This window comes from Mauremys mutica, chromosome 13, assembly GCF_020497125.1.
Source record: "Mauremys mutica isolate MM-2020 ecotype Southern chromosome 13, ASM2049712v1, whole genome shotgun sequence".
NCBI lineage: Eukaryota > Metazoa > Chordata > Testudines > Geoemydidae > Mauremys > Mauremys mutica.
This window is the reverse complement of record NC_059084.1, coordinates 9,797,550-9,820,458: the sequence shown is the minus strand read 5'-3', so window position 1 is coordinate 9,820,458 and position 22,909 is coordinate 9,797,550. Positions and strand designations below refer to the sequence as shown.

Genomic DNA, 22,909 nt, shown 5'->3' with positions numbered 1-22,909 from the left:
CTACTTAAGTCTCCTTAATAGCCTCTTGAAGGGATTATGTGAAAGACTTTTTGAAAGTCCAACTGGTTCTCCATTATCTACTGGTTGTTGTTTTTTTGGACACACTAAAAGAACTGTGTTAGGGAGGTTTGATATTCCTTTACAGAAGCAGTGCTGGCTTGTCCCTGTCATATTATGTTCATCTAGGCATTTTTTTGTAGTATTCATCTATTTTTAATTGTCGTTTCAACAAGATTACTTGATGATCAAGTAAGGTTCACTAGTCTGTAATTCTCAGGTTCTCAGAGTGATCATATCTTAAAGATAGGCATAACTTTTTGCTGTTCTCAGTATCAGCTTTTACAGTTGCTGATTTTGATGAGTGATTATAGACTTTTGGTAACAGCTCACACCCTTTGTTCTTCAGTTCCTTCAGAACACTTGGGTCCAAGTTAACTAGGCCTGGGGATTCGTTGCTCTTTAATTTATGAACTTGTCCTTGCTCTTAATACATTAGGGTCCAATCCAACTGGCTTTCTATTAATTTCAATAGGATTTGGATCAAACGCTTAATTACAAAGGCTCCATAACTACTATGAAGATCTCCCACTTCTGGTAAAAATTGCTTCTTATCAAAAATTGGCATCACAATTTGAATTAACATAGTAGCTAGAAACATCCTATGGTATTTATTCTCCCAGAGTGTGGAGTCATATAACTATGACTACAGAAATGTACCAGATGAATTTGTTGTCCTGAATTTTTGTCAATGTATCTTTAAAACCTTTAAATCCTGGTGCTGAAACTTAATCCTTATGATACAGTTAGCTTTTCACTAATGCTCCATTTCTTTTGTAGCTGTTCAACGACGTGTCATATAATGTGTCCATAAAATATTTAATCAGTGGACCTGGTGTAAACGAATCTCCAGAGTTTGGGTTGTTTTCTATAAAAGACGATGCCAATGGACATGTGTACGTGCATCGTACCATTGACAGAGAGAACACCTCCTTTTTTAAGGTAAATAGAGTTTAGAAGAACAGTGAAGCATATGGCAACTCTAAATTACTCTCCCAGTGCTAAATGTTTCATGTGAAGGAGGAAATCCAGCAGTAAATTCAAGTCTGTATTTGTTTGTTACTTTCTTGCTTAACTCTTATGATATTTATCATAAATATGTCAATAAATATCTGCATGGCCAATGATCTCCATAAAATTGCTTAAATTATCTAAACATTGATCAATGTCCTTGTCTAACCTTTGTGCCATGCTTGAAGTTCTGCAAACCCAGAATTTTACTCCTTGCATAGCTACAGTGATATTGCTAGGAAGCAGCACAAGCAGTTCTAAGGAAGCATGGTTGAACCTGAAGTCTAAGGTTCTTGTTGTACACCTCATGATAAATTGCAGTTCTAGCAGCAAAGTATGAGTTGTAAAACCATAAACTATCGGCCTGTAGTACAGTGCTGTTGCACCGTTACTGTTTCTGGAAGCAAATTTATGCTGATGTATAGAGGAAGTTCTCTTCCTTCCTTGTATGCAGATGGGAGAACTCAATGTTTAGGTACCATAACCAAAGGATGGTCTTTGTATTCAGGGAGGCTAGGCATTGTGAACCACCCTCCCAATGTAGAGTTGGGCCCTCTTCCACCACATGAGTTATTGTCTGGAGTGCTGCCCTGCAAGCACAGTGTGGAGAGGAAACCAGGCCAAGCTGGTGCATAGTTGCAGCAACTCTGAATGGCCTAGAAAGAAGCCTGCCAAGCCTGGTCCACAAACTACATCAAGTGGACCAAAAGGCAGGTGCCGCAATGGTCTTCTGAATTTACATGATGTGTTAGATTCTCCCATTGCTGGGTTATTTTGCGCTGCTGCATTTCCATTTTATCTATGTATTTATTTTTGCAAAAAGTCTAGAACTTTACCATGTTTAGTTTTTAAATGCAGAGGGTAATTGTTTTGAGTTATACTAACTTTGCCAAGTGAATCAACTTATTGTTGGTGATGCAAAGCAAAAAAAAAAAAAAATAGACAAATATGTTTATAACTGAAATAGCTTAAAGAGATTTCCTGTGCAATTCTGATAGCTAACTTTTGTTTCTGTATCGATATCCATTACTCAGATACGTTTTGATGTTGCAAATAGAATGACTGGGGAGATAGAGGACAGATCTTTATTTTTCAATATTAAGATTAAAGACATTAATGATAATGCACCCAAGTTTCCCAAGGAGGAATTTAACATTACTATAAAAGAAAACCATCATACAGGTAAGTGCTATCTAAAGAAGCGATTTCTAGTGGCTTATGGTTTTTTTCCCCCTCCCCTATAGTTTTTATTCAAATATACATATGTTTAGGGCAGTATTTCTCAAACTGGGGTCGCTGCTTGTGTAGGGAAAGCCCGTGGCGGGCCAAGGTGGTTTGTTTACCTGCCCCGTCCGCAGGTCCGGCCAATTGCAGCTCCCACTGGCCGTGGTTCACTGCTCTGGGCCAATGGGGGCTGCTGGAAGTGGCGCGGGCCGAGGGACATACTGGCCGCTGCTTCCGGCAGCTCCCATTGGCCTGGAGCGGTGAAACGTAGCCAGTGGGAGCCGCAATCGGCCAGACCTGTGGACGGGGCAGGTAAACAAACCGGCCCAGCCTGCCAGGGGCTTTCCCTACACAAGCAGCGACCCCTGTTTTGAGAAACACTGGTTTAGGGAGTGAAGGAACAATTTTCCATTTCTGTTGGAGTCATAAGTAATGTACAGAGAGGTCACAATTCTGTAAGTACCTAATAAAAGGTGCTTACAGACTGTCACAAGTATCCCCATTGCCTTCAGTACTGTGATACATGCTGTTGTTTTCAGGCTTGGGCCCTAGAGTAATTCCTTTGCTACTATCACCTCTGATTGCAGTATGGCAATTGAATTAAGTCTTAACTAAAGGAAGAATTGGTCTGAAATCAGTTTCTTGTAAAGAATGCAGCAGAAAAGAGAATGCAGTTTGAGGAGTCATTTTTATCATGCAGTTTAAATGATGTTGCAAAGCTTGAGGCTTAAAGTCAAGAATTTTCCTAGACCAGAGAAGGTTCATAATGAAAGCCCTGCATGAAGTGTCTTAGTGTGCATGCATGTGAGAAGCTGTAATGCCAAAGTTATTGTATACATCAACTTTAAATACACAATGGCAGCATGTTATACAGAAACACCAAATATCTTTAGCAAAACCTCCAGCATCCTTGAGTCTGGTACCTTTTTATCAGTCAAAACTTGCACACAATTGTAGAGAACTTAAAGGGATGGGAAGTAGACAGGGCCAGCTCCAACCTGGAAATAACAATCCCAGGGTCATACACTGTTGATGTCAATGGCAAAATTCACATTGATTTTAGTGGGAACTGGTTTAGAGCCTTTGTACGTAATTCCAGTATCCCTTATCTGCATATGGAACACAGTCATTTTCAGCAGTAGAGCTTTCAGTGTTCCTGGCAGGCACGTGAATCAGTTGTTTAGTGGTTGGACTTGGAAACTGATAGGGCTCTGCTCCTTAGAGGAGGTGCTGAGCATGTTGCAGGATTGGACCCTTTCACCCTTACAGATAAGAACATAAAAGCTGCCATACTGGGTCAGATCATGGTCTATCTTGCCCAGTATCCTGTCTCTGATAGTGGCCTGTACCAGAGCTTCAGGGGCAATGAAGAGAACAGGATAATTATGGAGTGATCCATCCTGTCTTTCATTCTTGGCTTCGGGTAGTCAGAAATTTAAGGCAGTCTTGAGCATGGGGTTGCATCCCTGACCGTCTTGCCAAATAGCCATCGACGGACCTATCCTCCATGAACTTATGCAGTTCTTTTTGAACCATGTTATACTCTTGGCTATCAGGACATCCCATGGCAATGAATTCCGCTGGTTAGTTGTGCATTATTTGAAGAAGTACTTCCTCTTGTTTGCATTAAATCTGCTGCCTATTAATTTAATCAGATGACCCCTGGATTTTGTGTTGTTTGAAAAGGATAAATAACACTTCTCTATTCACTCCTTCCATATTTTATTGATCTCTATCATCCTCCCTTAGTCATCTCTTTTCAAAGCTGCAGCCCTAATATTTTTAGTTTTTCCTTTGCATGGAAGCCATCTCTGAATCTTTTTCAGTTCCACTAATGAACCAGATGATAAACAAAAAACTGGACTGGGTGTGCTCAGAAAGAACAGTGATGTGAACACACAGTGTGAGGCTGACTGGCAGCACTGCTAGGTTAGAAACCAGTGAATGTTTAGTAAAGAAATACAGAAATGCAATAAATATCTTTATAGTATATCTCTCTCTTACCAATTTCTGTCCCTAAGTGAGCTAGAGTAATTATAATGGCGGGAGAGGAGGGAGGAGCTGCAGAGGAAGAGAAACATAAGTGGCAAACCTCAGTCCAAATGTGGAGAGAGTATGTGGCGGCACAGAGGCGTCTAGTGGACATGCAGAAGCCTTGGAGTAATGAGGGGAGAGGGGAAGTAGTAGAGAGGGATAAAGGTCATTAGGCCCAAGCACATCCATGTCAGTGTTGAGCTCGAGTAATAAATGCTTCAATTCTTCATCCTAGATGAGCCAGTTTTCCAAGTGACAGCCCTTGACAAAGATGAAAAAGACACCGCTAATTCTCGGGTGATCTATTCCCTTACTACACAGACACCCAATCTGAAAGAGCCCAGATTTAACATCGTTCCTACCAGTGGTTTGATAATGATTTCAGGATGCTTGGATCATCAGGTGAAGTACATAATATGTTATGATATATACTTGCCATGTATATTTAGGTAAATGTAGGTTCATATAGGAATCTCTGGAGTACGGAGAAATTCACAAATATAAATACACTTCTACCCCGATATAACATGAATTTGGATAGAACGTGGTAAGCAGCCCTCCGCAGGGGCGGGGCTGCGGGCTCTAGCGGATCAAAGCAAGTTCAATATAACACGGTTTCACCTATAACACGGTAAGATTTTTTGGCTCCCAAGGACAGTGTTATATTGGGGTAGAAGTGTAGTTTAAAGGATCAATTTTGTAGCAGCGACCAGACACTTTTTATTCCAACCTATATTTTGGAAGTTAATTAACTTGTTTTTCAGACTGCCAGCTCTTTCAAGCTTCTGATCAAAGCCAGAGACCATGGTACTCCACAAATGTCATCTACTGCAACAGTTAACATTGCCGTTGAAGATACAAACAACCACCTGCCTGTATTTACCAAGGAAAATGTAAGGAAAAAGTGCAGCTACTTTACTGAATCATCCCAAGACGAAGAAATTTCAATCCTGCCAGGTGCCGAGTACGCTCAGTGGTAAATTAAGAGTGCTTGGCACCTTGCAAGATCAAGCTAATGTACATATGTATGTGAGTTATTAACAAAACAGCACTAAGATTTGGGGGTTGTGATGGATACTCAGCTGGACATAAACTCCTAGTGCGACACTGTGGCCAAAATTGCTAATGACATCCTGGAATGCATAAACAGGGGAATCTCGAGTTGGAGTAGAGAGATTATTTTACTTCTATATTTGGCAATGTGTGACTGCTGCTGGAATACTGTATCCAGTTCTGGTGCCCACAGTTCAAAAAGGATGTTGATAGATTGGAGTGGGTTCAGAGAAGAGCCATGACAATGATTAAAAGCTTAGAAAACCAGCTTTTAGTTATTGAGCTCCTTGAGTCTATCTATTTGGATTATCCAAGAGAAGGTTAAGGGTTGATTTGATGACATTCTATAAGTATCTATCTGAGGTAACACATATATAATAATGGACTCTTCAGTCTAGCCGAGAAAGGGATATGTCTGGAAATTAAAGCTAGACAAATGCAGACTGGAAATAAGGCATACATTTTTATTGACGTGAGTAACTAACCATTGGAACAATTCATCTATTGCTGACAATTTTTAAATCGGTTTTTCTAAAAGATCTGCTCTAGGAATTATTTTGGGCCTGTTATACAGGAGGTCAGACTAGATGATCAGAATGGTCCCTTCTGGCCTCGGCATTTATGATGTCAATAGAAATCTCTTAAATGTTGACAGGAAGACACTTGACAGGATGTCATCAATTTCAATGGATTCCCATGTACTGATATTGGCTCCTCTAAAGGTTTTAGTGCCATTTCTGTAATCAGGTGCTATTAAAACAGCACTTACATGTTGTAGAAAAGTGGACTCACTGCTGTCATGCCCTCTTTTGGCTGGGCATGGCATAGCAGGATCTCTTCTTACCGACAGCCTCTCCGGCCTTGCGGCGGTCTGAGTCTTCTTGTGACTCAACCCTCTGGACAGGCCACGTTTAGTCCCATCTCCTCTGGAGTAACAGAGTCTGATAAACAATGGAGTGGCAACCTCAAGCCAACTCTCCATCCCAAGTCCTAACACACTAGTCCTTCCACAAGTGGTCTCCAGGATCTTTTCTGGTGGCCAGTGGAAACCCAGACCCTCTTCTCCTCTGGGTTCCAGTCTAGGGACCCTGTAGAAAGCAGCCAAGGTCCATCTACTCAGACTCCTTGCTGCCTCCCCGGGACCACTTCCAATCTCAGCCTGTCCACAGACCTTTCCTGCCAGCCCCTTCCTGCGCTCACTGTGCACCTGCATGCCTCTCAGGCACTCCCTTCTTTCAGGGCTCTGGCTTGTAGGATTCTTCCCTAGAGTTCTTTGCCAAATCCCAAACCAGAAGTACAATCTGACCCACTTCCATCCCTGCCAGGCTTAAATGTTAGTCCTTCACAAGTTTCCTTGGTACTCTACTTTTCAGCTGAACACTGACACCCCAGGGCTGCCTCCCAGGACTCTTGCCTCCATTTTGAGATGCACCACACAAAGTAACTCCCCTCCTGTAGCTTTTCCCAATTCTCCTCTCACCTGACTTCTATCAGACCATTCTCAGAGAGCAGGAACTCCCAGCCTCCTCTCTCCTGACTCTCTCTCTGAGTTTTCTCAGTCCTGACTCTCTTCCAGGTGGACCAGCTAATTGACCTACTTAGCACCCCTCTGGGTTCCAGCTCCCAGGCTCTTATTAACCCTCTCAGTGCCAGTGTGGGGTTTACACCCCATTATACCTGCATTCTCAAATGCACATTATAGAGTCAATTTATTTTAATATAGCTGACAACTGGAAATGTTGATTGGATCACAACCAGAATTTTTTCACATAATGCCCTGTACATCTGGCTACTTATGTACCCTCTGTATATCCCACTGTAGAAGTTAAGTTTTGTTGAGTTGTATCTACTGTCAGGTCAGAGGATAAAACTGTCTCTAATACCAGCAGCAGGGTGCTCTCAGGAGGGGGCTTGCTATGACAATGGGACCAACGAACCAAGCTTGCCTAAAGGAAAGTGACTTTTAAAAGGGTTATGGATTAATGAACAGTTACCTTGGAATTCTGGAAAAGAGCTCAAACTTATGGCCAGAGTTGGTCTGAGGAAGAGCCTGATGCGTGATGAGAACTTTGTTTGTGAGCTGGACGTGTTGCTAAGTCCCTAGGCTGTTTTTTGCGTAAAAAATATTTTAGGTAGATGTAGTTCCTAGACGACTCTGGAAGGAGCATAGTGAACAGCCTGGCCTGAGAGCTTTATAAAAAATCCAGAGTGTTTTTGAGGAGAGTGGGATCAGTTTGGGTGTTTATTGTTTTGTTTCATGGTCAGGATCTTCCCTTTCCTTTGTTTTCTTTTTCTTTCTGCTGAGTTACGAGTCTCCCCAGGCTGATTACAACCTACTGGAATGCAGGCTCAATGTTCTTTATGTTTAGCAATGCATCCTCCACTGTTGTGGATCTGGAAAGCATCAATGGGTAAGGAATGGTGTCCCTAGCCTCTGTTTGTCAGAGGATGGAGATGGATGGCAGGAGAGAGATCACTTGATCATTGCCTGTTAGGTTCACTCCCTCTGGGGCACCTGGCATTGGACACTGTCGGTAGACAGATACTGGGCTAGATGGATCTTTGGTCTGACCCGGTACGGCCGTTCTTATGTAATTGCTTTTTCTTCTGAACCAGAGGCTGAGAGAGAGGGGAACCCTACCTCATCCAAGAACTAAGGAAGTCCGGAACTCTTCTCCTGAAGTAGGCTTCCTGACCTCTAAGAAACCAGAAATCCTCTCTGCTTGAGAAAGGAGCCATGACTTTAGTCTGAGCTGAAAGTAATTATAGCCACCCAACTACCACCCAATCTCCAACCAGCATGCTCTTTCCATTTCTCCTTTGCTATCTCCTCCTTTGTTGTTTGGTTTTGGGGAAAGTGTTCTGAAAAGCTTATGAATTAGCTGAGGATTTTAGGGTTCTAGTCCAGTTAATATTTTCCATTTGTGTATGAAAAATTAAAACTGGTTTTGTAACTTGCCTGTTCTAGTGAATGAAGGTGGGAGGCTTGACGGGGTATGTGTGGGTATTAATAAGTTAAGGTGCAGACCAGGAGAAAAGGGTCTTACATTGCAGCATTGGCCACAAAGTGCGCAAAACAAACATCTGACTAAGACTTAGTTAGACCTCTGCCTATGTAATTCACTCCCCAGGACTGTTTTTGCTAGAGTTTGAAAGCTTCAGGGCAAAAATGCACCCTGTTCCAGCAGGTTTCTGCATGAAGTTTGGGCTTTATGGGGATAAAACATGCTAGTTAAGTTCTATGGTTCTTTGTAGACATTGTGATTTGTTCACTCCATATGGGTATCAGCTTCCATGGTCTCTGGCAATGAATGGTTCTTTAGATAAGCTCCAGGATACAAGTGCTAGATTCCACCACCCTTAATCACGTTGAGTAGAACCTTGTATCATGAGTAGTTTAATTGATATCAATAAGTCAGCTCGCAGAGTAAAGTGCTACTTTGTGTGAGTAAGGGAGGCATCATTGAGCCCTAAACAAAAAATTAAAATTACCAGCAGAAGATACAGAATCTGATGGAAGTAACTATTATTAGGGAGATATTTGCACTGTGCAGAATTATGTCCCCACCCAGATCTTCAGAGATTACTCAACCTCAGGCCATATCCACAGAGCCTCTGCCATCCTGGGGAACAGGATCCTGGAGGAAGCTGTATGAGAGGGCCTAGTTGTGCATCTGCACTGGAGCTGCACTGCCAGGGAGTAAGGACCCTAAAGCTAGTGCAGAGGAACAGGGCCTCTGTGAAATGGATCTTCAGGGCTTGGAAATGTGATGGGAACCTGGATTGATGGACTAGTTCAATGTGATGATTCCTGATTAGACACTGATGATACAATCCTCTTTTTTTTTCAGTATCAGTGGCAAATTGAAGAAGGCAAAGTAGGATCAGGCGTGTTAAGGCTCCAGGTGGAAGATCAAGATTCTCCAAACACACCTGCTTGGAGAGCAAAGTACAAAATAGTGAAAGGCAATGAAAAGGAACAGTTCACCGTTGAGACCGATCCTGAAACAAATGAGGGCATTTTAAGTGTTATTAAGGTAATGTTACTGAAGCCGTAGATTTGATACAATATGGCATTTAGTAGCATGGACAGATTGATTGTAATGTTAGTAGTTGGAGCTGCTTGTAATTTGAGATCAGTTACTGCTCTCACTTATAGAAAGATGATCTTTCCACAGGAAAAGCCATAATTTCTAATGGAAGTTTCTCTTTGGGGTTTGCAGCCTCTGGACCATGAAGGTGACTTGGAGAAGAGACTTGTCATTTCTGTTGAAAATGAAGAACCTTTATTTTCATGTGATAAAGGGAAACTGAGGAGCCGTCCTGTAGCCCCCATTAGTGCATCCGTGGCTGTGAAAGTCCTAGACAGAAATGATGCTCCTGAATTTCACCCACTTACACTTGTTTTTCAAAAAGAAGAAGGCGTGAAGCCTGGGACGAGGCTTGGAAAATATTCTGCTGTAGATCCAGATGTGGTGCCAAATAAGATAAAGTAAGTGGAGACACTGTAAACCCTGAGCTGGGGAAATTGTTAAGGAACATAAAGGAAAGAGCGTTTTAACTTTAACAAAGAAATCTCTACTTAGTGCAACTGTTCTAAACTGTATGTTGGAGCACTAGACTGACTCCAGACTTAGACAGAAAATATCTAGTTTTGCTTTTGGAATGGTAAAAATAATGATTCCAATCATACAGTGCTTGCTTGGTCAGAACTCCCATTGACTTCCTCCTTCTTGAACTGGAATGGAAACTAAATCATCCTCTCACCCTTAACAGTGGTTCCTCCAGGCTCTGGGCGAGGCATATTAGCACTGGTGTGGGGAACCCTTGCATTGCCACTAGCTACACTGCAAATGTTTCAGCTGATAAAGAAAATTCAGTCCCTAGTGAAGCTACCTCATCACTTTTCATCACAAGAAACACTAAACAAAGTGAAGTCCCAGAGTGGAAATATCTGAGGCTTAAAAAGATACCAGGAGATGTAATGGAACTTGTATTTGAGTGCCTAAGACATTTAAATAATTGCGTGGCCTTGGGTTTTTTGTCTTGTTTTGTTCAGATACAAAGTAGTTCATGATCCAGCAGGGTGGGTGACTGTTGATGAGAACTCTGGCGTTATTACTGCCATGAAAGAACTTGATCGGGAATCCCCCTATGTGAACGACAGTGTTTACCCCATCATTATTCATGCCATAGATGATGGTAAGTTTCTGCTCAGATGGTAGCAAATGAGACCATTTCTGAGTATGTGCTGTGAGCATTAGCATCACTGTAGAGAGGAATAACAGCTCCTGTTACTGGAAAAATAGTTTCCGTTGAGGAAGAGTGGGGATACTTGAGTTGATTGCACAGTGAATAAAGTCTTCACTTGCTGCTAATAAGTCTTTCTTTTCAGGACTCCCTGCTTGTTTTGTATCCAGAATGTTGCTAATTTGCGTATTTGTTCAGAAGATCAGATTTTCAGTGACACCTGTCAAATTCTCCAGGCACACGTGTGAAGTATAAAGGCACAACTATCATCACAATCTAGCAAATAAACATTCAAAGAAAACAAATTTCCCAACAGCCTCCCGCTTAAACCCTTCCTGCTGTAAAATGGGCTCCACTCTGTCTCCTAATCAGTGCCTCAAGTGAGCGCTTGGGAAAACAGGCCAGACTTGTACTGTGCCCTGAAGTTCACCAGATCTGAGCTCTAGAGGACCAAGGGAGTGTGACAAGTGGAAGCCTCCCTCAGTGAGAAGGGCCTGCTACTAGCCTCACTTAGCAGATAAGGGTGCTGTCAGCTCATCACCTCAGATGATTGCAGCTGTGTTGGGAGCTTGCAGGGGGAGAGGAGGGGCATTGCAGGTCTCAATCGACACCTCTGATTTTACCCAGACACTAATTAGCTGCAGTACAGATGATGGATTACATGGGTAGGGCAGTGCTACAATCCCTCATGCACTGCTGGGAACTGAGGCACAGAGATGGACTGACTTGCCCAAGCTCACACCAGAAATCTATGGTAGAGCAGAGAATTGAACCCTGGTGTCCCAAGTACTGGACCATCCACCTTCCTTTTGTACTTCCTTCTGTGATCTCATAATTGGGGCAGGAGACGGGGGAATGAGAGGGAGGACGAGGTTCTAGTCCTGGCTGTGACCTTGCTGTGTGCCCTTTGGAAATGCATCTAACTCCTTGGTATCTCAGCCCTGGTCTACACTGGGGGTGGGGAATTGATCTAAGTTATGCAACTTCAGCTACGTAAATAACGTAGCTGAAGTCGACATACTGAGATCGATTTACTGTGGTGTCTTCACCGCGGTGAGTCGACTGCTGCCGCTCCCCCGTCGATTCTGCTTGCATCTCTAGTGGCTCTGGAGTACAGGAGTCGATGGGAGATGGCTCAGGGGTCGATTTATCGTGTCTAGACAAGACATGATAAATCGATCCCTGCTGGATCGATCGCTGCCTGCCGATGTGGTGGGTAGTATAGACATACCCTCAGCTAACCCATTTGGAAGAGGGGATGATGATATGTATCTAATTGACAGTAGTATCAAGGGTTAATTATTACTGGCTAATTGATTATTACTAATAAAGCATATTCTCAGGTAAAAGACACACTATGAAATGATTGACTATGAATCTGAATGGAGGATCAGTACATAAAATCCTAATGTCCTTACATCTTGCTAATGTATTAACTTAGGGACTAATAGGAAATGAAATGGGCAGGCGAATCATGCCAGATTGTTGCCTCTTGCCAATATCTTGGCTAACCTGTTTTCTCCACCTAGGTGTCCCACCGCAGACAGGCACTGGCACCATTCTGCTTTACCTGTCTGACATCAATGACCACATGCCAACATTAGTCACACGTTTCTTGGAAGTTTGTGACAAAGCAAGACTGACTCCTCTCATCATAAAGGCGGAGGATAATGACTCCCATCCGTATGCCAGTCCTTTTACATTTAAACTCGCTGATGACTCAAAAAGTATAAAGCAAAACTGGAGATTAGGAAAGAGTTTTGGTAAGTTCTTCCTCCCACACACCCTGTGAAACCCCTGCTCACTTTGTCATCCTGTCACTGTTTCACACAGGCATAGTCATGTTTACCATCTGTTATTTATTATCACTTCAGGGTTTTAAGTTCTGCACTCCCACCTCTGAGTAGATTCAGAGTAAGTCCACTCTCACTTCAGTGGAGTCACTCCAGAGTTACACTGGAGTAACTCTGGAGGTCAGAATCCACTTAGATGTCTTTTAATACAATTGTCCATGATTACAGGCTCAATAGGATTTTGCACCATTCAGCCTTCTGCTTTGAGGCCTCTAAAATCTCACATATGGCAAGAAACAGTTTTCTGTTGGGATTATCGACACAGTTACTATGGAACTGAAGGCATTACACATATTGGAAGGTGATAGATCTATTTTAATGGATACAGTTATCAGGTACAGGCAGGCACTAAAACACCGGCACATACAGTTATCCACTTTGCACACACTGGGTAGCGGTGTGTGCAAATTAAACACCAGATTGTGAACCTAACCTCACGGACATTCTGTCCCTTTGTGCTTCCAGTCAATTTCCCCACTCAGTTTGTATAACTCAGAAGGGCTCAAAATGGGGAAAAAAGCCCCTCCCTCCTCCATCAACACTGTGCTTTCAGGCTGTTTATTGCTTTTTACATGAGGCTCAGGAGTTCTTGCCTTTCTTCTTTTAGGTGACTCAGTTGAACTTTTAATGTTGAGAAACCTCCCACGTGGAAAGTATTTGGTGCCTCTCCTAATTCTGGACAGGCAGGGATTCTCTATGAAGCAGACTCTGTCTGTGAGGCTCTGCCGTTGCCCAGATGGACGCGTATGTGAAGATCCGAACTCCGTGCAATTTAGTCTTGGAGGTGGCGCCATTGCTGTGATTTCAGCAGCCCTCCTGTTATTTCTAGGTAAGATACCCTCCTAAAATTTACCCCTCACTTACTCATCACCTGGCTATAAGATCACCTGGCTATAAGATGGGAGCTGCAACCTATTAATATGTGGCATGTAGTACCTGCCTTTAGAGGGAACAAGTGGCAGTAAAATGGCCATTTGACTTTCTTAATATGTCTGAGTGCTATAGAGGTGGAACTAAATAACTGCTCTTTTGTGTCACCACCATTCAGTGGTCTAAGCAGATGATCTGTAGCCTTGTTATATTCTAGAGCCACCTTCGTCGTGCAATGGAAGCCATAGCTGTGCTCTTGTAATGACTACCGCAGTCTTTTCATCTCCAGCAACCAAGAGAACAGTCTGTTAAATTATTTGGCAGAAATGCCATGATGTGCAGCACAATGGCAGATGATATCCAGTGCTGACAAATGAAGGGTAATGGACCTTGGAAGGGATTATTTAAATGACCCATCTCTATTTGAGAGGGGTGAGGGACATTCTAAATTAGCTGTAGCGTCTCAGGAGAAGGACCTGGGCTTTATTGTGGAGAACTCAGTGGAAACCTGTGCTCAGCGTGCAGTCATGATCGAAAAAGCAACATTAGGCTGTATGAAGAGTGGGTTAGAAAGTAACACTGTCAGTTCTACAATGGCATCCCACGGTGAGCTGGGACACTTTCATCTGGACCAGTGTGTTTGTCTCAAAAGTATAATGAAAACAGAAAGGGTCCAGAGATGAGCAGTGGAAATGAACAGTCCTGGGAAGTCTTCCATCTGAGGAGAAAATGAAAAGCTCAGGGCGGTGTATTTTAGAGAGGAGATGAGATAAGGCGGAGTGTGAAATGTATGTCACGCTCCTGCTGACCCTTTCTCGTATTAGTATAGGGGACCTCCAATGAAATGGAAAGGCAGGACACTTGAAATAGATAAAAGGGAATTCTCTCTTTTACAGCATGTAGTTAACCTGTGGAACTCACGGCCACATGCCAACATTAGTCACACGTTCCTTAGAACGATATCGTTGAGGCCAAGAAGAGTTCTGTAGGAAGACAGAAAATTTGAGTAGAATGTAGGCACTTATAAGGATATTGAGAAGATTCCTGGATGAAGTTAAAATGTATAAGGCTAAAACTTTTCACATTAGCCAAGCCCTAACTGACTGGGAATAGATATGCAGTGTTGTAGCCCTGTCAGTCCCAGGATATTAGAAAAAACAATATCTTTTGTTGGGCCAACTTCTGTTGGTGAAAGAGCCGAACTTTCGAGCTTACACAGAACTCTTCTTGAGGTCTAGGAAATGTATTTAGCTGTGACACTCAGCACAAGGTGGAACAGATCGTTTAGCCTAACACAGATTTCAAGGGACCTTCCATCACTGGGGGAAAGGAAAAAGGGGAAGCTGGAGTGGGGTAGGTTTTGTTGGTGGGTTATAGATTGTTTTAATAAACCATAAATCCAGTGTCTCTATTTAATCCATGATATTTAGTGTCTAGCAATGTTATGAATATAAGCTCCCGGACTTGTCTTTTGATGGTGTTGTGCAGGTTTCTTTTGAGGATGAGGACAGAGAGGTTAGATATAGCATGATCACTTTGTGAAAAGTAGCAAAGAATCCTGTGGCACCTTATAGACTAACAGACGTTTTGCAGCATGAGCTTTCGTGGGTGAATACCCACTTCTTCAGAATACCCACTTGCATCTGAAGAAGTGGGTATTCACCCACGAAAGCTCATGCTGCAAAACGTCTGTTAGTCTATAAGGTGCCACAGGATTCTTTGCTGCTTCTACAGAACCAGACTAACACGGCTACCCCTCTGATACTTTGTGAAAAGTGTTCACCCACAGGTGATAGGGTATTTTTTTGTCTTATTTTCCTGTGTGAGTTCATTCGAGATGGTAGTGATTGTTGGTTTCACTCACATAGTTATAATTGGGCATGTTAGTGCACTGAATGAGGTATACAACGTATTATGATAGCAATGGAGGTAGGGGTTGATCTTTGCAGCAGTGGAGATATGTCTGCAGGTTTTGCATCTGTTTTGGCAGGGTCTGGTGCAGCTGTGAGTTGGTGTGTCCTAGTCGGTGAGGAGCTTGCTTCTGATGATGAGCTTGGAGAGGCTGGGGGATTGTTTGAAGTCCAGCAGAGGGCATTCAGGAAAGATTTCTTTCAGGATGGGTTCCCACTGAGCATGGGTTGTATTTATTTGATGATGCCTCTTATGGGTGGTACGTGACAGGGAGGGGTATGGGGGCAGGTGGTGTTTTACTTCTGTATTGAAGTAGATTCTCTCAGGGCTGGTATCATGATGTGATCCATTTCTCTGGTGGAGTATTCTTGTTTTGGTAAAGGCAGTTTTCAGTGCGCTAAGGTGTATATCCTGGACTTTCTCCTTAGAGCATATTCTGTGGTATCTGAGTGCCTGGCTGTAGATAACTTTCTTGGTGTGTTTGAGGTGGTTGCTAGATTTTTGGAGGTAAGTGTGGTGATCTGTGGGTTTCTTGTACATAGTTGTCTGTAGGGTTCCTTTGTTGAAACTGACTCTGGTGTCCAGGAAGTTGATGCTAGTGTGGGAGTTTTCCAAAGAGAATTTAATGGACAGATGGTGCCTGTTGAAGTTGTGGTGGAAATCTATGAGGGATTTTAGGTCATCTATCCAGAGGAAGAAAATATTATAGACATATCTTAAGTTTATCAGTGGTTTTCTGGTGCATTTGTCCAGAAATTCTTCAAGTGGCCCATGAAGAGGATGGCATATTGGGGAGCCATGCTAGTACCCATGGCTGTTCCCATGGTTTGAACAAAATGTTTATTGTTGAATGTAAAGTTGTTATGAGTCAGGATGAAATGGATGAGTTTGGCGATGTGTTCAGGGTGGAGATCTGAGTGTTGTCCAGCATCTTGTAAATATTTGAGGCAGGCAGTGATGCTGTCATTTTGTGGGTTGTTGGTGTATAAAGAAGTGACATCCATGGTGGCAAAGATAGTGTCCTGAGGGAAATTGTTGATGTTCTGGAGTTTGTGGGTTGATTGTGTCTTAAAGGAAGTCTTTTTGTGTGGTGACTGATTTGAAGATGGTTTCTAGGAGTCCGAATATTCCTTCACTGAGAGTACCATTGCCAGATATAATGTGTCTGCCTGGGTTCCCTTGTTTGTATCTTGGGAAGCATGTAGAAGGTCCCAGTGGTGGGTTCTTGGGGGATGAGTTTGTAGAGTTTCTCTTGGAGTTGTTTGGGGGAAGGATTTGATAATATCCTTAAATTCCTGTGGTGTGGGGTCTTCTTTGAGTTCTTCATAGTAGGTGGTGTTGGAGAGTTGATTAGACAGAAATTTCCCATAGAGGAAGGTTACTCCACAATTGTCTGTTGCGGGGTTTCTCACACCTTCCTTTGAAACAGCTGGAGCTGGCCATTGTCAGTGACAGGATGTTGTGCTAGCTGGACCACTGGTATAGACCAGTCTGATGTTTCCTATGTCTGAAACATGAATTAATGAATGATATGAAATCTGACCTCTACATTCATAGAGCTCAGTGAGGTGCCAGCGGGGCTGCTTTGAAAGGCTGTGAGGTGTCAGTAGCAGTTATGGTCATTCTTTTCCTGTTTCAGTGGCAGGCTGTCTTCTGCTGCGGTGTTCATTTGGGTCTGAAAAGAGGAAAAGCCAAGCCCATCTCCCTTTTGAAGAAGGCAGCCAGACTTTAATCAAGTATAATGAAGAGTGTGGAAACTTTTTGTGTCAGGTGGGCAATCGAGCATATATCCACTTTCTCACTCCTCCCTTTCTCAGCAGAATGTGGCAGGAAAATGACCTGCTGTATGGTATTGGGTTATCCAGGTAATGGGGACTAACTCTGATGCATCCTCTGCCATTCCAATGGTTTTCTCGGTAACCTTCTTCTTGGACACCTCATCCCGTTGGAATGTATTAACAAGGCAGACCAGGCACTTTGCTGAGGAAAGATTTGAGTGCCTCCTCCGTCTCTACTTGCCATGTGATACCTGCCTGTTTAGTGAGAACAGGGAAATAACAAATGACATGAAGGGCAGGGGTTGCAAAATATTGGTTAGGAGCCAATAGGGATTAATAGTCCTTTGTTCTGTACATTTAATGAATGCATGTCTTCATCTCTGCCCTCTGCAGGTTATGCCTGATGTTTTGGATTATGCTAGCCAACTCTCTACATATGCAGAAGTTAGAAAAGGAAAACAAATGTCTGAGGTAACCACTCGTTTGTTTATATATTAGTGTAAATGGAGTGGTCCCTTTTTAACACCCTAAGTAGATATTAGAATTGGAAGGGACCTCAGGAGGTCATCTAGTCCAACCCCCTGCTCAAGGCGGGACCAATCCTCAGACAGATTTTTGACCCAGTTCCCTAAATGGCCCCCTCAAGGATTAAACTCACAGCCCTGGGTTTAGCAGGCAAATGCTCAAACCACTGAGATATTGTCATGCTGTCTGGAGTAGCTCACAACTGTGAGAGCCTACCTCAGGGCAGACTGTCGGAAAACAGGGCAGTCACCCCAAGCTGGTAGTATGGTCTACATTTAGATTTCACCAAATCAGTAACAAATGTGAACTCCTGGATTGCTATATCCGTCTTACCATGGAGTCACAGACAGTCCCTGTAGATTCTCCAGCCTATCTTGCCACCCAGACAAACTGGACTTTGTGATAAAAGGTCACAAATCAAAAACAGACCACATCAGGTTGCTCCCAGTCCCAAGAGACCAGTCACTTACCCCATATCAATTGGTACTCCAGATCTTACACCAAAGATAACACTGGCAGCCAATTCTATAGTAAACTAAACCACACTGTCAGTTTCCCAAAAGTCTTCTCAGATTGTCTCTGGGGATCTCTGCTTTGCATCAGGTACACTTCTCTGTAAGAGTCCAAACAGTCCAGAGATCAAGGGTCTTTCCTTGAATCCATCTCTTGACAGAAAACAAGCTGACAGTGTCTCTATCCATTTGGGCTTTTCCTCTGACAGTGAGTGAGGAATTAATTTTGAGTCATTGACCTCCGGTCATCACATACTATGACCACTTGATTTGAAATTAGCACTTTTCTGTTAAAGTCCTTCATTAGCATTCCACAAGGCTTCTTTGAAGGGTTATTTAGTTACAGGGGTATTTACAATGTAAATGTTTGCAATTACATTATAACAGGATACAGATAAGTTAAAAAAATGCATGTAACATCCCTTTTTCATGATGCTTAAACACCAAATACATTCTTATATATTTAACAATTACTTTGGTCAATACTAATACACAAGTGAATTGACCTGGGGCTTTGGCATGAGCTGGCACTTGGTCTGCCAACGTCACAGATGTGCCTAACACACGGCCTGTGACATGAACCACAGCCCTATTTGAAAATAATAACCCTGTAAGTAAAATGAAATTGCACTGCCATTCTGAGCACTGTGCTTCGTCACTTATCATTTTCTGAGGCTGACATTTCTCAAGCTGAGTCTCCATTCAGAATAAAACTATTTCCCCTTACAAGACTCTTAACTATCCAGCCAGGTATTTTAGTGATGTGAGCTTGTTGTTTGTCATTGCAGGATGTAAATGGAATGGCACCATCTGCCTCCCTTACATCCAGTCGAGGACACTATGACCAAGATCTATGTGTAAGTAAACTCTACAAACTAGCATAGAGTATTGGGGGGGGGGGGGGAGGTAGACGAGGGGGAGTGAATGGAAGAAGGGATGAGAGGTTAACTGTGGTGGGTTTTATTAACCCCTAATAACTTTCCTGGAATCATACAACAGTTCCCTGTGTTTATTTTTTAAAGGGTGCCAGTAGAATGGTCCAGGCCAGACCAGTAAGTGACAATCACAGTTCCCACGTAAGTAGAATGCCTTTCACTGTGTTATGTCACTAATGGGCTCCACAAACTATCTCTGGGGACAGGTTAGAAAAAAATGCAGAACATAACACCTTTACTTTCATAGCATAACCTTGAGTCGGTAAGCCTCACTTAAAACACTAGGCCTTTGCAAGTAAGGACTACTTGTGTGAGTAAATATTGGCGGGATCAGGTCCTGCCTTTGGTGCCTTTAACTGAAAGGAATGCAGTGAATTATTATGATCACCATGTTTATGATGGTCGTCCCAAAGGCCCAACCAAGACTGGGGCCCCTCGTGCTAGACACTGTGCAAACACAGAGTAGCAGATGGTCCCTGCCCAGTGAGCTTGCAATCTAAATAGATAAGACACATGTAACGCCTACAGACCCCGTCGTTGGTGAGCAGGATTGAACTGGGGACCTCTGGAGCTTAGTGCATGAGCCTCTGCTGCATGAGCTAAAAGCCAACTGGCTGTTAGCAAAGGCTGTAGGGCAGACTCATTTTTACCTCTCTCTCTAAGTGGTCTTGGTGCCACTAGATGGGACAGAACACCACACCCAATAGGTGTGTGGGTTACACATGCACAGGAGAAACAGCTATAACATACAATGAATGCTGAGGAATTTGTTCAAACCAGAATGACACTTGTAAAATCTTGATGGAGGGCTATGGCCTTGCTGAGGTCCAATGCTATGTCTCTCTTTCAGGGGGTCCACAATTCCAGATGCGTGGAGACACTCGACAGAAGACCCCTCACTATGATTGTAGAAACAGTGGGTGAAATGTTGAATCAGGTAGGGAATAGCTCCTCAGTATTGTCAGTGCGTCCTGGCTATGGAACACGGTTTGCCCTGGGAACTTTCCAGCTGTTCATAGGAGAGACACCTTCCAGGAATGGGAAAAGGGGCTAGGGTGTGTAAAATAGGCATTAACTCGCAGCAGAATCCGAACCCCTGGCTGAGAGCAAGATACACAATCTGGGGGAGCATGAGGAGGAGTCACGTACAACGATCTCTGAGCCTTTGCTGAAGATTTTGTGTCTCCAGCACTTCTTGCTGTGCCATTCTGGTTACCTACAAGTTACCTGGACACTTGTGTGTCCATCACATGTGCACCTTTTTCTTTCTGGACAGGCACTGGGTGCTGCAGTGCTTCCCATTGCAGGTGCATGGGTAAAGCCAGGTTCCTTGGTCTTTCCGTTCTGTGTTGGCTGGGGAACTTGTAATTTTTCATGCTTTTTGTATTTCTTCTGACAGCTTCCCTGTGCTACTGTATTGCAGCGCTGGTCCCGGGCACTCTTTGGTGTAGCTGATGTGCTTTAAAGGGGCTGGCTGGTTGGGTGGGAGTGACTAGTATTTCTTACAGTATCACCCTGGGACTTCTTGCTAACCTGCTACTTACAATGAATCCCACTGGCTTCTAAAGGGATGTGAGAGATGGAGTCTCCAGGGAGATTTTGTTTTCTTATTTGTTCTCTTTCCCTTCCTCAGAAGCTCTATCACCTCAGCAACCTGGAGGAGGACATAGTCACTTACCAACCTCACATCTATGCCGAGGAGGGAAAGCTAGAGAGAAGCAGCTCCTTCAGGTCCCTGCTCATTGACGACGATGAACTGCCCAAGGATTTCTTGGACGCCCTGGGACCAAAGTTCACTGCTCTGGGTGAAATCTGCCAGAAATGATTTCAGTCACAGCCACTCCCATAGGAACAATGGAATGGTGGGGACCTTCCCAAACAGGTTTGGAAGAGACTTGACCCAAGCACAAACATCTGCTGACCTTTGGTGGCTCTCTCCTACAGGGAATGTCCCCAGAGTTGTACGTAATCTTGATGCTGGGTCGCTCCCCTTTGGGTTCTCTGCCTGGCTAGACAGGCCCTTCGATGTCAGCAGAGAGCTCTTTCTTTTAGAACAGTTACTCCAGCTCTCTGAGCTGAAGAGACGGAAGTGCAGGTCCAGTCTGGTTAGGCCCTAGGCATCAAGCATCTCTAGCCACCTGCAGTCAGTGGGTCTCCCCTTTCTGATCAAGGGCTCAGGGCTTTCCTTTAATGTTTCCTTTGGGCTGTGTTTCTTTTCAGACTCTCTCTCAAACTAATCTGACACAGACTCTCATTTCTATCAGCCAGCGGTAGCGGCCCCCTTTCCTCCCTGCCCCCATGAAATTCAGAAAGACTTGTCATTATTGCCAGCCTGTCATTGTTGCCAGCACTGAGTATTGTAGCTTCATCGTCTGTGTGAAGGGGCTAGGGCGAGTGCAGCCCGCGAACTGGAATGTCGGAGGAAACCAGGTCACCAGTTGTTTGGGCCTTATAGCGTTCCTGAGGTCTGCAGGTATCTGCTCTCACCCCTCAGAGAGCTAGAGATTGGAATAATCTAGAAATAGGATGGTGTTTTAAAATCCACAGTGGTTAAAGCCCATGTAGGGTTGTAGAAGTGGATGAAAAGCCACCATCCTGATGATATTTAAAGTAGCTCTGCTCGGAGTTCAGCTCACAAAGCAAGCACAGGTTCAGGTAAATGCTAGGTTTTTGATTAACAAGACAGCGAAGGCCGTTTCCAGCTAGTCCTGAATTTGTGCAGCAGCTCTTCTGTATGTAGCTGGCTCATCTTCCACCCACAGATGCTGGCTCACACCCATTTCGTGTGGGCAAAGCCTGTCTTTGTACATTCAAAATGGGCATCTGTTCACTTCTGTGGGTGCCGGCCTGTTGCAAAAGCAAGTGTGCAGAATCTGGAGGTGGGCCCCGAAAGTTTCCCCTGTATGGTTAGAGGAGCAAAGTCCTAGCAGTGGCTCAGTACCTGGGGTGGTTTGCTTTGGCAGATCAAAGGAAATAGATGGAAGTGCCCACAAGGTTCCCATCCAGAGCATGCTAACTGAGTAACTTTCTGGCTGCATTGTTCCAAGGATGTGCTGAGCTCTTTGCCGGGGAAGATGCATGCTGGTGAAATGGAATCTTGGAACACGCATAAATGATCTGAGGGCGTGGGAGAAGGGTCTCTCAAAGATTGCAGTACAAATATGTCCATTCAGTGAAATCCTAGGTTCTCAGAGTGTAATGGACAGGCCAGTGTGCAGGAGACCCACTTGAACATACATATGTGTTGCCTGCAGGGTCTGGAGACTCAGAGGGGATATACTAGCAGCCAGTCAGGGGTGTTGGGGGTAGGGATTCTCCTTCAGTTGCTGTAGGATAGCCTGTGTGTTGGGACCAGGGGGAACAGAGCTCTAATCTGTGCTGCTTGAACAAGGATCTGCCTGGGTGGGGAACATGGAACTCTTTGGGAGCAGGTGACTTTCTGAGGGCTTGGCTACACTTACGGTTTTGCAGCGCTGGTAGTTTGCAGCGCTGGTCATCCAGCTGTGTAGGAGCAGCGCTGGTGTGTGGCCACACTCACAGCTACCAGCGCTGGTGTGTGGCCACATTTACAGCATTTGCAGCGCTGTTGGGAGTGTTGCATTATGGGCAGCTATCCCAGCATTCAAGTGGCAACAACGTGCTTTTCAAAAGAGGGGGGTGGAGGGTGGTGTACTGTGACAGGGAGCGGGGAAGATAGAGAAAGTGGATTTTTGGAGCCAACAGTTTAGCTTCCTGGATTGAAAAATCACAAAATGTTCGCGAACCCTTGGTCTTAATTGCAAACAGCCTGCATCCAACGCTGTTTCTCTGTCAAGCAAACATTCACTCCCTGCCTCTCATTTGATCGTTCACAGCCAGGTACAGATAGCTCCTGTTTGCTGTGATCAGTGTTTGTT

At 43.9% G+C, this 22,909-nt stretch overlaps 1 protein-coding gene across 1 annotated transcript in view; it reads left to right on the top strand.

Moving 5' to 3' along the window:
- The window catches only part of CDH26 (cadherin 26), a 33,625-nt gene extending 11,174 nt beyond the window's left edge, over positions 1-22,451 (top strand). Inside the window, exons 4-18 of the mRNA XM_044984581.1 lie at positions 838-999; positions 2,103-2,250; positions 4,562-4,728; positions 5,091-5,219; positions 9,231-9,416; positions 9,603-9,871; positions 10,439-10,581; positions 12,159-12,392; positions 13,090-13,311; positions 16,903-17,033; positions 17,435-17,512; positions 18,867-18,935; positions 19,101-19,154; positions 19,864-19,950; positions 20,647-22,451. Of these exons, the coding sequence (XP_044840516.1) occupies positions 838-999; positions 2,103-2,250; positions 4,562-4,728; positions 5,091-5,219; positions 9,231-9,416; positions 9,603-9,871; positions 10,439-10,581; positions 12,159-12,392; positions 13,090-13,311; positions 16,903-17,033; positions 17,435-17,512; positions 18,867-18,935; positions 19,101-19,154; positions 19,864-19,950; positions 20,647-20,838 (2,271 nt within the window). The 3' untranslated portion in view covers positions 20,839-22,451. The remainder of the gene's footprint in view (positions 1-837; positions 1,000-2,102; positions 2,251-4,561; positions 4,729-5,090; positions 5,220-9,230; positions 9,417-9,602; positions 9,872-10,438; positions 10,582-12,158; positions 12,393-13,089; positions 13,312-16,902; positions 17,034-17,434; positions 17,513-18,866; positions 18,936-19,100; positions 19,155-19,863; positions 19,951-20,646) is intronic.
- Positions 22,452-22,909: the final 458 nt, after the last annotated feature.